Source organism: Andrographis paniculata, unplaced genomic scaffold, assembly GCF_009805555.1.
Source record: "Andrographis paniculata isolate CXL003 unplaced genomic scaffold, ASM980555v1 Contig35END, whole genome shotgun sequence".
In the NCBI taxonomy this organism is placed as follows: Eukaryota; Viridiplantae; Streptophyta; class Magnoliopsida; order Lamiales; family Acanthaceae; genus Andrographis; species Andrographis paniculata.
In genome coordinates this window covers 471585-485094 of record NW_026137568.1, presented here as the reverse complement: position 1 = coordinate 485094, position 13510 = coordinate 471585, and the positions used below count along the sequence as shown (strand labels likewise).

Sequence of the window (13510 nt, the reverse complement as noted above, 5' to 3'; positions counted from 1 at the left end):
ATATCTAAATACAACTTAAATAAGATAATAAATAATAATAATAATAATAATAATAATAATATATCAGCATACTAAAATGGAAACATATTAATTGTAATGAAATATAGAGTCAGTAGAGTTTATTATCTATCTTCTGTCAAGGATTCTAGAATAAATGGATAAAAGTGAGGTCCAATAGTGAGTCGACACGTGGGCAGAAGCCGAGTAGGGAAAGGAGATGACTCGGTGCTGACTCATTTCCATGCATTGCTGACTTGTTTTGACTGTGTAATGATTCTAATCCATTCCATACCATAGAAGGAAATTGACAAAATTGTCCTCAGAAATCACAAACCCTGACCAAAATAGAAAGATAAATATGGATTTGGATAAGGCAGATATATATCATATTCATATTCATTTGTAGAGGTTTGTCTTTATTTGGACATCTCTTTAATATTTCATTGAATCATTGAACACACATTGTATATTTATTCATGTGGTACTACTTTGGATTTATTTCCTCATAGGCCATTCTTGTCTCTAATTATTTTGAAATAATAATAATAATAATAATAATAATAATAATATAGATAATAGTTTAAGATGCAATAAATGTGGATATGGAAAAGGCTGTAATGTGTATGTGGAAGTTCTAGAAATTGATTCGGGCAAAACATTAAAAAAAAAAAAATCCAAAATGATTAATTAATTGTATCATGTGATGCTGAGTATTATGAAATAGATAGGCCCACTTGCCCAATAATGTATTTTTAATTTAAAAAATAATAATATTTTATTAATTAATAAAAAAAAATTGAAATAATTTTGATATGATTGCTAAAATTTATTGCAGCGGATAGTTTGTCTGTTTTTACAGTAAATACAAAAATTCAGAAGAAATACAAATAATAAATAATTAAATATATTAATAAAAATAATTAGTGTATAATAAATAATTATATATTAAAATTAAAATAATTTATTAGTATAATTATAATTAAAAAATTATAAATTCAATTTTTTTAAAATTAAATTAAATTGTATAATTCTTTTTAAAAAATGACAAAATAAGTGAGACGGAGAGAGAATATATAATATTTTGATGTATTTTGTTTTTAAAGTATAATTTTAAGAAATATAATTTTGTTTTTAATAAAAAAGACAAAAAAATAAAAAATAAAAAAGTATATTAGAATAATTTTGACTGGGTAAAAATGTATATAGAATATTTTGATTTTTTCTTGCAAGTATAAAACAATAAATATTCTTTAAAAATTAAAAATATTTGATATTTAAATATAATTATTTTTATTAATAATTTTTAAAAAAAATTGTAAAACATACAAATTTAATAAAATAATAAAAATAGTAATGATTAATTTACCTCTGCCTCTCTATTACAAGAGAGTTTCTTTCATGAATAATTTTCCATAAATTATTATTAAAATAATATAAATATACTTACATCACTATAATATATATAAATTCATTCATAAAAAATAAATTATTTAATATAAAATATTATAATATTTTGTAGATTGCCAACACAAATTTCTACACTATAAAAAAAATCAATTCACTGAAAAAAACAGACGGATTATTTATAAACTTTTTATAAATATTTTTATTTATTAATCTTTATATTAAAATACTATTTTTCATCTTTGCTCGATATTATAAGATAATTAACCTGAACAGGAAGTAATTCATTTTAAAAAAAAATAAAATTAGCAGCATAAATGAAATCAGATAATACAAAATCATTTAATTATAAAATCATTTAATTATAGACCAGAAGTTCATTTTTCTCAACTGACTCAACCAAATAAAACACTTTAAAAACCGAACCATTTTCAATTTTCATTTTCTTGTACGAAACACAGCGTCCCAAACACACATACAGCAAATCTAAAAAAAAAAAAAAAAAAAAAAAAAAAAAAAAAAAAACACACATACAGCAAATCTACAGTGCACATAATCAGAAAGGAGAAGGTTCCCCTTGGTAACCAGCTGGGCCCGGCACGCTTGATGGGCCGAAAGTAGGGCCCAGAAGCCCATGCCTGGGTGGAGGCGGTGGCGGAGGCCCACCTTGGTATCCAATTGGGCCCGGCCCAAAATCATGGCCCACATGAACATGCCCAGCCATTACCCCAGACCGCGGAGGCGGCGGAGACCCATACGCGGCGCCGGGAAAGGTACGCCGGCCGGCGAAGCAGTCTTCTAGAAGCCAGCAACAGCAGAAGACATAGAAACTGAAATTCAATGAAGATTCGTAAACCGACTAATCGATCAATCGCCGGCGGTATTAAATTAATTGTACGGTAACTGACCAGGACGAGAGAATCGAGCAGAGATTGAAGCAGCAGCCGTCTAGAAGACCGATTGCTGGCCGCGAGCCGCTCCAATGAGGCTCCGTGCGGCTCGACGGAGGCTGGAGAATTCTCATAGCCGAGAAAGTCGCGACGGCGCCGGCGGAGGAGAGAGTAATGTTTGGTAGTTAGTGCGGCGGAATATGGCGGAGTATGCTGTATATACGTGTGTATGTATGCATATAATGTATGTATCGTGAGGGACAGGTGGGAGTAGGGAAGAGTAGCTCGTGGAGTTGTATCAGCACGTACACGTCACACGTGTCATTGTGGTCAAATTCGTAATTCTAACCTCCCAATATTCTTGGTTATTTAAATACGGTCAATTTAATTGCCAAATAAATTTCCACCGATATACTTTTTAATATATATAATATGGAGTATATTTTATTTTATTAACAGTATATATTTTTTTATATTTTATAGAAAAAATATCTTAAAATTCCCTTTAAATATATATATTGGCTATTGCATAATCGTAATAATTTTTTTAAAAAAACTTCTACATAGCTACCAGACCTTAAGGTGACACGCGTCGATAGTCCATTGGAGTAGGAGAATCGGGTGCCTTCTGTTCCTTCGTCTGGATAGTAACAGTATAAATTGATAACTCGTTGAAGATTGATAGTTCACGCCGATTGTCTTCTCCGGCAGGAAATGAGTAGCGCTGGCAGTTTTTGCGTTTTAACCTCCACTGAATTGCTGAGGTGTTCCCCGAAGCCGGAGATTGGTGTCAATTTGGTATCTGCTTCGAGGTTTTTGCGTTTGCCGCCTTCTTCAGATGCCTTTTCATTTGGCGAAAGCTTCAATTTAGATTCCTTCAAGCGAGCACGTTTTTCGGCGGCGTTAGCTGTGGCTACTCCGATTTCGATGAAAGTCAAGGCGTCCTCCGCCACTGGTATTAGCTTTCTCTCTCCAACATACATAGAAACTGTTTTCCATCTCTGTACATTTTTAGCTCGTCATATATAACTGTGCGGTACATTGCATCTACATTGGGAATAGAAGAAGATACTGAAAGTACTAGGCAATTTGTACTTCAAAAATACAAAATGCATTTTTCTCAGCCTGGCATTTTGTTGCTTGGTGATAATTTTCTAGGAATGTTAAATCAAGCACTGTAAGTATGCTTGCTAGTTTCTGGATAAGGCTGTTTAACAGAGAGTTCGGTTATTTTCTCAGGCTGAGATTTGATGAATTTGCATATGCCTGGTTTTAGTTTAACTCGATCTAGGCTTATTCAACATTTTAGCTCAGTACACGGTCAAATTGTGCTTAAAACGGATTGTGAAATATATTTTCTGATGTCTTTATGCCTCAACTCCATTGCTTGGAGCTGAGTGCTGGGTAACAATTTCTCATGTGTTTGCATTATTTATTTGTGAGTGAAAACAGTAGCCACTCACTAAATCCAACAGTGAGTATTTGTCTATTCTCTGTGCATACGCCCCCAAACTATTATAATATCTATAGATATCATCTCTAAGATACCATGCTCTTATGATATAAAAGTCTCAAACCATCTAGTGTATTAGTCAAGACAGTCTTGATATTGAAGGTGTGCCAATGCATGAATTAGAAGCCTCATCTACGGGAGCAGTTGGTGCTAATGACCTGTTGATTGTTGGGCCGGGTGTTCTGGGACGTATGGTGGCAGAAAAATGGCTAGAGGTAATTTTTTACCAAGAAGATGATACAAAAACTTATCTGTAGTGTACTAAAGTCAGTTCTCTTATAATTAATTTCATGTGATTGATCCAGTTAGTGGTTGTTACTTATCGAGTGACCTGCAACCTGTTTCTCTGGCTTCTGCATTCCAATATTGATACCATCACTGATCAATTTGAGTGTTTTACTGTGGCAGGAACACCCGGGATCTCAAGTTCGTGGGCAGACAAGAACAGCCGATCATCATCATGAGTTGATAGATATGGGGATCACTCCCCGTCTTAAAGAAGAACAACCAACTGCTAAGTTCCCATATGTCATGTTCTGTGCTCCTCCGTCTGGAAATCCAGATTACCCTGGTGAAGTCAGGTGGGCAGAAGAATATACATATGCTACAAATTTTTTACTTGATTATTATTATTATTATTTTCATAATTTGTTATTTGTCATTCTTATGTGAGACTGGCAAGCAGCAACATGTAGATTTAGAATTTTCAGTTTCTAGATAGAGAAATTGTAGCTAAAAAAATCCTTATTGAATTCACTAGTGGCTGCATAAGTTCCCTTTTGTCGGTTTATATGCTCCTCAGTATTTGGGAAAGAAACATTGTAGTTTTCAATAGAACTGCATAGGATAAATGATATAGCAGATTAGTAGTGTTGTTAAATCATTCAGGTTCATCCTTAGGAATGCATAAATGAAAAGGAATGCTTGTCTGCAACCTACCATTTAAGCTCTACGAGGAAAGGGTGCAACTAAAGAATTGACTAGACAGTAAAAAACACTCGGAAGTAATATTCGTAGTTATTATTATTTACCGGGAAGCGATGAACAACACTAAAGTAATATCAAACCTGATCTATCACGTTACATTGGTCTAAGCATGAACCTGGTTTATGTAACTTCCCTTATCTGATATTGCAATCTCTGTTTCTCCTTGAAAAATAATGATTTTATGTTTATATTAATAGAGTTCTTGTTGCAATTTATTCCTAGGGAAGCAACTTTAAATTGGAACGGCAAGGGTTCCTTCCTCTTTACTTCTAGCTCAGCTCCGTACGACTGCACTGACAATGGACCTTGTGATGAGGTACCCATCTCATCTGAATTCCAAAACTTTCTGATTTCATTATTATTTTGAGATCTTGCCTACAGTCTCTTGTTTGTCAAATTTATTTTTTCTAAATTTGTTTTCCAATATCAATAAAGCTTATGCTCCGTCTTTTCCGACTCTAATTTTGTTGGGAACGTGTCCTCCTGTTTCTTCAGATTCTAACTGATCATATTCTTATAATTTAGAATAGGTTTGATTGGATTAGGGTGTTAAAAATACGTCTCTGAAATTATGTAAAATGCAACAATGAGAAATTTCATTTAATTTTCAGAGCCATTCAAATTAATTGGTTCAAGTTACTTTACAGGACACTCCAGATATGCCTTTAGGTAAGAGCCCCAGAGTCGATACTCTGCTTCAAGCAGAGAAAGTGGTGCTGGATGCTGGCGGTTGTGTTCTTAGATTAGCCGGGCTATACATATCCTTTTTTAAAATTCACATCTGAGTTACATGTTCGAATACTATATTTAAACTATGCACAACTATACAGACACACACATATATATATATGTATGTATATCTATGTAAAGTTATGCACAAGAACCTTAACTAGCAGTACCTATCAAATAGAGGCCCCCATTCATTCTGGTTGCAGAAAGGAACTTCCGATCTTCGGCCGGATCACATCATTAATCTAATACATTATGAGGTAATGCAGATTCTAACTCGAAGATTCTCATCTTAAGTTTTTAAAATTCTGATAGTTTAGCAATGCAATGTATTTATATCGAAGCATTCTCAATGTAGGATGCAGCTTCCCTTTCGATCGCAATCTTGAAAAAGAATCTTCGCAGCAGAACCTTCCTCGGCTGCGATAACAACCCTCTAACCAGGTTTCGACCAATCTTAGAAACAACACGTCTCAATCGAAGGCCTTACTAATAGTTATGTTACAAATTCAGGCAAGAGCTGATGGAATTGGCGAATAAGAGTGGAAAGTATAGTAAGAAGTTCGAGGGCTTCACAGGTAAGATAAAGTGTCACAAATATTCGTTGAGACAGGACACTTTTATCGATGTCTTAACGTCTGTTGTTTCGCAGGAACATCAGACCCTTTAGGTAAAAGACTAAACAACTCAAAAACTCGAGATGAACTGGGATGGGAACCAAAATACCCCAGTTTTGCCCGGTTCCTTGAGATCATCTGATTCACCATTGATGAGAGGTATGGATCCTTCTCTTTAAATGCATATGATTATATAATTGTAGATGAAATACTACAACAACACAAGCATTGGTCATATCCGAAAGATTCGAATAAAATGTTACAACATAAAAACCAATCTGCATATGTACACAAACATGCATAATTTGCAAGTAAAATTTCTTACCTTTTAAGTGCGGTCGAGAAATCCATTTCGCCGTTACTAACGGTCATTTAGACTGCAAAGTGTTGACAACTTGGCAAGACCATGGCCTTTTAGAAGGCCTAGCAGCCGAAATCTGGATCCGAATAACTTCATGAATCGCCCCACGGTGAAGCACACCGAGAATTTCGTCGCTCGATTCGGCAAGGCCCGCCAACGACACGTTGCGGGAATGCAGCTCGTCCCGTAAACGAAACCCCTGAGACCATCTGCCTAGCTTCCACCATTGGACGGCCACTCGTCTCTCCGCAATCCCGTTTCTGTTCAGTGCTTCAATCATTTGCTCCTCCTGAAAAAAAAATTACCGATAATCAAAACAATATTAGTATTATTACATATAACGTGAGGGTTGTATCGGTGATACCGGGACATCTAGGTAGAAGATGCAGTAGTGCAAGGCTAGCAAGTTGTGCAGAACACTGAGGTTCGGTTTCAGTATGAACATTTGGACATCTTTGAACCTGAGCTGATATAAGTTCAGAAGACGAATAGCTTTCAAGTAGTTCCCAACTTCGATCGACCCGTTTGCTAAAGACCTTTCCACGAAATTCGTCACCTTGGTTGCTTCCCTTAACATCTGATTATGCTTGATCATGTACAAATCCTTCCAACCCTATAGTTTGAATATAGAACACAAGAAATCCTTTCAACCAATACACTAATGTACCGTGAAATCGAAACGTCGAAGAAAAGGTACCGGAACAAAATCCTAATTGCAAAAACAAAGCCTCAATTCGAGAAACAAAAACACACTATATACTATAGACAACAAATATATGCATAATAAAATTGGCACAAACACCAGTTTAAGGTATGAACTGTGGTTTGAGAAACTTTTTTGTATTTAAATAATGCTTGATTGTTTTGTGATATATATATATATATATATACACACATATACATATATTCGAAAAAAATAGATTCTGAATGGAATGTGTTAAAATAAAACACACTTAAATTTTCATTTAATACTGTATTATTAAAATAAATAAATAAATAAATTACTTTCAGATGTCTTATAAAACACTTATTTATATCAGGAAAAATTTAATTAAATTTCAAATTTACTTTAGAAGATTAAAATTAGTTTATTATCTGCAACCCATGATTATTAAGCTCCCTTATCCTTGCCTCGTTAAATTTCAAATATTTACTATTCTTCAAATTCATACCCTAATCACATTTAATCATATATACTTTAAGAGATTAAAACTAGTTATTATCTGCAATCCATGATTATTAAACTTACATCCACTATCTATTTATACATTTTGGTATGTAAAAAACTACTAATTCCCCTATACTTTACACTTAAATAAAGGAATACCATTTCACCTGACATAATATTACAAGAATGCTATCAAAGAGCCATTAAAAAAAAAAGAAGTAAATACTAGTGTGGATAAAAAAGACTATTTATCTTATTATTTACCCAATACAATCTTTATAATTATCCTATCCTAGTTGAGATAAAATAATCACTGAAACTATCATTAAATAATATAATCATATCCTCAGAAAAGAATAAAAAACAGCCTGAAGACACACCCTCAAGATTTAGACTGGAAATACAATTGAATGTAACATATTAATTTACTTAAAATTGATGGTAAATAAAGAAAGAACCTTTGGATAGGGGGAGACAAATCCTTGTTCAAAACCAACAAGGGTTTGCTTCTGAGAATCCGATGAATTTCCATCCTCAAAAAAGCCAGGCCATCTGTCTCTACACAGACCTTCCCACACACAATCACAACCACAAAGCTCCCTCCAATATCTCGAACAGCACCCTAACGAACACACATCCAAAACCTGCAACATAAAACTTCAATTTTACTTTCAAAACCCCAAATAATTATTTCAATTAGGTCAAAAAAAACTTGTTTGAAAATTTTAATTTTATCCTCTTATAGAATTTAGGGCATACGTAGATATGTTTATTTTACCTGAAGAGAGGAGACGATTTTGAGAGCAATATCGACGGGGAGTGATTCCTGTAGGTCGATTGAGTCGTGCATATTTATTTATTTGAGATCGATTCTCCAGAGGAAAATGAGACAGAAACAACGATGGGAGAAAAGAAAATTAAGAAAAACATCTCGTGATGCAGTGAAGAAACTCTTCATTGCGTAGAGGTAAGGAGAATTTTAACAAGACACGTGTTTTTATTTATATATGGATTGGATTTTGATTTTTAATTTTTAATTTAATTTTGTGGGCTGGGCTGGATCACCTTTGATTGCCTATTTTCCAGGCCCATGACATGTTGTTAAAATCTGAACCCGCCCATTAATACCAAACTGGGTCGGGTCGGACAAGATTCGCCCAATTGACCCGCCCAAATTGCGAACTTGCCATCTTTGCCCCCCAACTATGAACCATTCGTTTAGATTCCAGTTCATCCTCAAAACTTCGATCTTTTCAAGGTAAGAACCATGTCTTCTTGCTGCTGCTTACCCTTCAATTCCAGCAATGGAATCACACTCAATTTTTCAAGAAACCCTAATTTCAAATCCCTTTTCAAATCCCAATTCGTCAATCAATTTCCAAACAACCCTCTTCCTTCTTCTACCTTTCAACATTCAATCTCAAACCCTAGTAGAAAAAGATCGATTTTTTCGACAGCTTCATCCACCCCATCTTCAGAAACCTCGTTTAGGACAAAACCCTTTAAAGATATCAACGTATTGGTGGTGGGCTCGACGGGTTACATTGGGAAATTTGTGGTGAAAGAATTGGTTAAAAGAGGGTTCAATGTGATAGCCATTGCTAGAGAAAAAAGTGGGATCAAGGGCAAGAACAACAAAAATGAGACATTGGGGATATTGAGTGGTGCAAATGTGTGTTTTTCAGATGTCACAAATTTGGATTCTCTTTCGGAGAGTTTAAGGAATCTTGGATTGTCTATAGATGTTGTTGTGTCATGTCTTGCTAGTAGGAGTGGAGGAGTTAAGGATTCTTGGAAGATTGATTATGAGGCTACAAAGAATAGCCTAATTGTAGGCAAAAAATATGGCGCCAAACACTTTGTTCTTTTGAGTGCAATTTGTGTACAAAAGCCTCTCCTCGAATTCCAGCGCGCAAAGCTGAAATTCGAGGCGGAGTTAGCCGAAGAGGCGCGGCGGGACGCCGGATTTAGTTATAGTATAGTCCGGCCGACGGCATTTTTCAAGAGTTTGGCGGGTCAAGTCGAGTTGGTTAAGGACGGGAAGCCGTACGTTATGTTCGGGGACGGCGAATTGTGCGCGTGCAAGCCGATCAGCGAGGCTGACCTGGCGGCATTTATGGCGGATTGCGTAGTTAACGAGGATTTGGCGAATCGGATCTTGCCGGTCGGCGGGCCTGGCGAGGCGATGACGCCGTTGCAACAAGGGGAGTTGTTGTTTAGGCTTGCGGAGAGAGAAGAGAAATTCTTGAAAGTTCCGATCGAAGTTATGGACTTTGTGATAGGGATTCTCGATTTTTTTGCGAAGGTGTTTCCGGCGGTGGAGGACGCGGCGGAGTTCGGGAAGATCGGGAGGTATTATGCGGCGGAGAGTATGCTCGTTTGGGACGACGAGGCGGGAGAATATAGCGCGGAGAAGACGCCGAGTTATGGGAAGGATACTTTGGAGGAGTTTTTTAAGAGGGTGTTGGAGGAGGGGATGGAGGGGCAAGAATTGGGGGAGCAAATGATCTTTTGAACGAGTCGAACTGAGTCGAGTTTTTAATGTTTGAATGTTGATCGATAATAGTTAATGTTGTAATTTGTCGTGTTTTTTTGTTTGTTAGAAAGAAAATTGAGTCGAATTAGGGGGCGTTTGGTTGTAATTTGGGATGTGTGGTTGAAAGTTTGATTTTACGATGAGATCGTTGTTTGATAACAAGATGATCTTTTGAATTGGATTATTCTTTTTTTGAGTTGACTTGAGTCTGAGTTTTTTTATAGCTCTGACTACATGTGAGATTTTATCTTTGATTCTACTATTTTTCTTAAAAAAAAAAATCAAATTAAATATTTAATTTTTATTTATTTTATTACATTAAAATTTAATTTTATATTTAAAATATTACGTTAAACAATGATTTTAATTCAAAATTTTACTATTCAAAATCAAAATTCAAAACAAGATTTGATTGATAGAAATTGATAATGTAATTTGCATAAGTTGGATTAGGGGCGTTTAATTGCAAGTTGGGATTAACGGTTGAAAGTTCGACTTTAGTATCGGACTTGGTTGGAAATTTGAGTTAAAATTTAATACATACTCCATGTGTTTGCTTTCAAATGTTTGTTTATATCATTCATATAGAATGTAACTAATATTATATTTTAATAATAATTAATAATATCTTTTTATTTATAAAGATTATTTTATATTTTATATATAGGATTAATATAATGATTTCGATGTAAAGAGAGTATAATACTATATGGTTTGGACAACTGAAAATAATAATAGGATATTTTGATATATTTAGAAATAAATTTAAGATGTAGTTTGAATGTTTTAAAAATTATATTCATTAAAATATATTGAATATAAATATATATATTTTTAGTTTTTTTATATATTATAAATAAATAATATATATGATAATTAATATAAATTAGTTTATAAATACATATATATTTTTTTAAATATGTAAAACTATATTTGTTCGTTTTTGAAAGAACAAAAATAAGAGAATACACATTGAAAAAGGATGAGAGCATGACACCGAGCTAACCGAAACAAACATACCCTTATATTTGCAATCTGTTTATTGGTATTTTTTTATTTGATTTTTTTTTCAATAAAATAATGATATATAAGATTTATACGAAAATATTAGCTATCGTATTCAAAAAAGAAAAATCGAAATAGAGATTCAAAGACAGTTAATTGGGCTGTCAATAACGATTTTATAAGCCCAATATTTTTGGGCCAATTCATAACCCATTTATATTATCGGGCCTGCATATATATATTAAGGCCCATTTATATCAATGAGCATATAAGATATAACCGCTTAAAATATTTAATAAACGAAAATCTGTCAACACGTGGCCAAATCATAAATGCATTACATTACAACTGTAAATTTAATGATGAAATAATTGCTCTGTATAGTCGCACGCATATTTTTTTAAAAAATATTATTTATTAATAATATATATATCTTTTAGAAAATTACATCATATAATTAATAAAATATAATTTTAAAATTTAAAATTATTACTATTTTTAAAAACTTCAAGGGCAAAAGTGTGACAGCAGCTGCTTCATATCGAGTCAAAAGTTGAAGCTTCGTTTTTCTGGCATTGTTCACTAATATGTGAACAAAATTTGGGATAAGGGTACGTACCAAATTTGACTACTAAATGCATACTTTTCATACCCTTATTTCAACTTGCCAAAATCTCCAAGATTTTTATTTTTTTAAATTTCTTTATAAGTTGTAACCTGTAAATAAATAAATAAATTTATATAAATCAACAATATAAGAATAATGAAGAAAAAGTAGGTAAATAACAAAAAAGTTGACAAATGTGAGAGAACTCAAATTGGTTACTTTTTTAGAAAATAAATATGTTGAACCATGTCATCATATAAGTTGATCTTTGATGTTATATTTTAGGTAAAAATTAATATATATATATATATATCATATGATACTTTATAAAGAAAAAAAACAATAAATTACTTTAGCATGAATATTTGAAAGCACTGCCAAACTATGTTATCAATAACAAAGTAGAAGAAAAATAGGCACATGGAAGTAGATTACAATACTATATATTACAAATAAACTTGATAAGAATACTCTATGTTTATACACAATATGAAAGGAGACAAAAAGTATGGTATGAATTAATTGAAATAAATAAAAGCAGTAATAAAGATTAGATGACATAATTCTTACAAAAATAAACAAAGAAACAAAAAGAGATTTGCTAGTATGAAAAGTTGATTATGTTTGAAGAAACAATGCCTTCTATTTTTAGATTTATTTATCTTTTTTTTTTTTTTTTGCCGTTCGACAATTCTCTATAAAAATATACTAAGTCCATGGACGTATCTATCTATCTATTTTGTCATTTTAATTTGTTAACAATTAATCAATTCATTTCTCTTTCTAGTATCCGTATTCCTCGTTTAAATAAAAAATAATCATGTACTTTACACAAAATTACAAATAATGTCACAAAAGAACAAATGAATTTACTAGTAAAAAGAAACTTTTTAGTATTCTATTGTACTACTTAATTCTAAAATCTATTTGCAAAAAGCAAATGAATGGACAATCATGGACATTGGGAGTATTTCGTTTTAACAAAATATCATATCAAATAACTCTCAGTTTAAGACTAAAGTACAAACTATACACATCCAATAAGTGGCAATATCAAGACACCCTAATGAGCAAGTAAAGCATAAATTGACATCACACGAATTATAAATTAATACCACAAATGCAATATATGAACATACTACATATAGTAATAGTCTACATATCATATGATAAAATTGAAATTGATCTCAACATAAGATGTATATTAATACAACACATATATGAACTAACAACATAAGCTGATTATGGGACTGATTAATTCTAATCGACATCCCAATAGTATCAACCGGATTGAGAGATAAAAATATTTTAGCAGTTAGATGATATAAATAACCGTCTCACCTAAACGCTTAAACTATTAGGGATAACAATCATTCATTTATTTATCTACAAAACGGAAGTCCTCCAACGTTAGCCATGTCAACTACAAATCAATACAACAAATTGCATTAAATTCCCACTAGCTGGAGAAATGGGACCTTGATTAATTGTGTCTTCAATTTTCACATTCATAGTTTATATAAATATCTTTCTACTTCTTTTTCAAACATTGCATCTAATATACTCCATCTTTTTGTTCAAAATATTACATAAACCACACCAAAATAAAAATAAAAACAAACCCCATTATTTTGAGACATGACATGAATGCTAGAAGCTCCCACAATACAAACAACAAGTGTATATATATATA

General features: G+C 32.8%; 4 protein-coding genes across 6 annotated transcripts; 2 read left to right on the top strand and 2 right to left on the bottom strand.

Annotated features, from left to right (window-relative positions):
• Positions 1-104: 104 nt before the first annotated feature.
• On the bottom strand, positions 105-2557 carry LOC127249151 (uncharacterized). The gene is made up of 3 exons (XM_051271841.1): positions 2313-2557; positions 1939-2234; positions 105-335 (listed from the first exon to the last, which is right to left on the bottom strand). Exons 1-2 carry the CDS (start codon positions 2426-2428, stop codon positions 1961-1963), a joined length of 390 nt encoding a protein of 129 aa, XP_051127798.1. The 5' UTR covers positions 2429-2557; the 3' UTR covers positions 105-335; positions 1939-1960.
• A 317-nt stretch (positions 2558-2874) lies between these two features.
• Positions 2875-6417, top strand: LOC127249149 (uncharacterized). 3 transcript variants are annotated; one of them, XM_051271839.1, is made up of 9 exons: positions 2875-3249; positions 3934-4022; positions 4216-4388; positions 5017-5110; positions 5442-5552; positions 5694-5783; positions 5882-5967; positions 6037-6101; positions 6176-6417. In XM_051271839.1, exons 1-9 carry the CDS (start codon positions 3009-3011, stop codon positions 6280-6282), a joined length of 1056 nt encoding a protein of 351 aa, XP_051127796.1. In that variant the 5' UTR covers positions 2875-3008; the 3' UTR covers positions 6283-6417. The 3 variants fall into 3 exon arrangements, with proteins under 3 accessions (XP_051127796.1, XP_051127795.1, XP_051127794.1); XM_051271838.1 differs by having other exon boundaries at positions 2877-3249; positions 3931-4022; XM_051271837.1 differs by having other exon boundaries at positions 2877-3249; positions 3910-4022.
• On the bottom strand, positions 6350-8647 carry LOC127249150 (uncharacterized). The gene is made up of 4 exons (XM_051271840.1): positions 8448-8647; positions 8128-8313; positions 6866-7114; positions 6350-6790 (listed from the first exon to the last, which is right to left on the bottom strand). The coding sequence occupies exons 1-4, from the start codon at positions 8517-8519 to the stop codon at positions 6509-6511; spliced, it is 789 nt and encodes a 262-aa protein (XP_051127797.1). The 5' UTR covers positions 8520-8647; the 3' UTR covers positions 6350-6508.
• Positions 8648-8744: 97 nt separating this feature from the next.
• LOC127249148 (divinyl chlorophyllide a 8-vinyl-reductase, chloroplastic) lies at positions 8745-10348 on the top strand. Its single transcript, XM_051271835.1, has one exon. The coding sequence runs from the start codon at positions 8937-8939 to the stop codon at positions 10182-10184; it is 1248 nt and encodes a 415-aa protein (XP_051127792.1). The 5' UTR covers positions 8745-8936; the 3' UTR covers positions 10185-10348.
• Positions 10349-13510: the final 3162 nt, after the last annotated feature.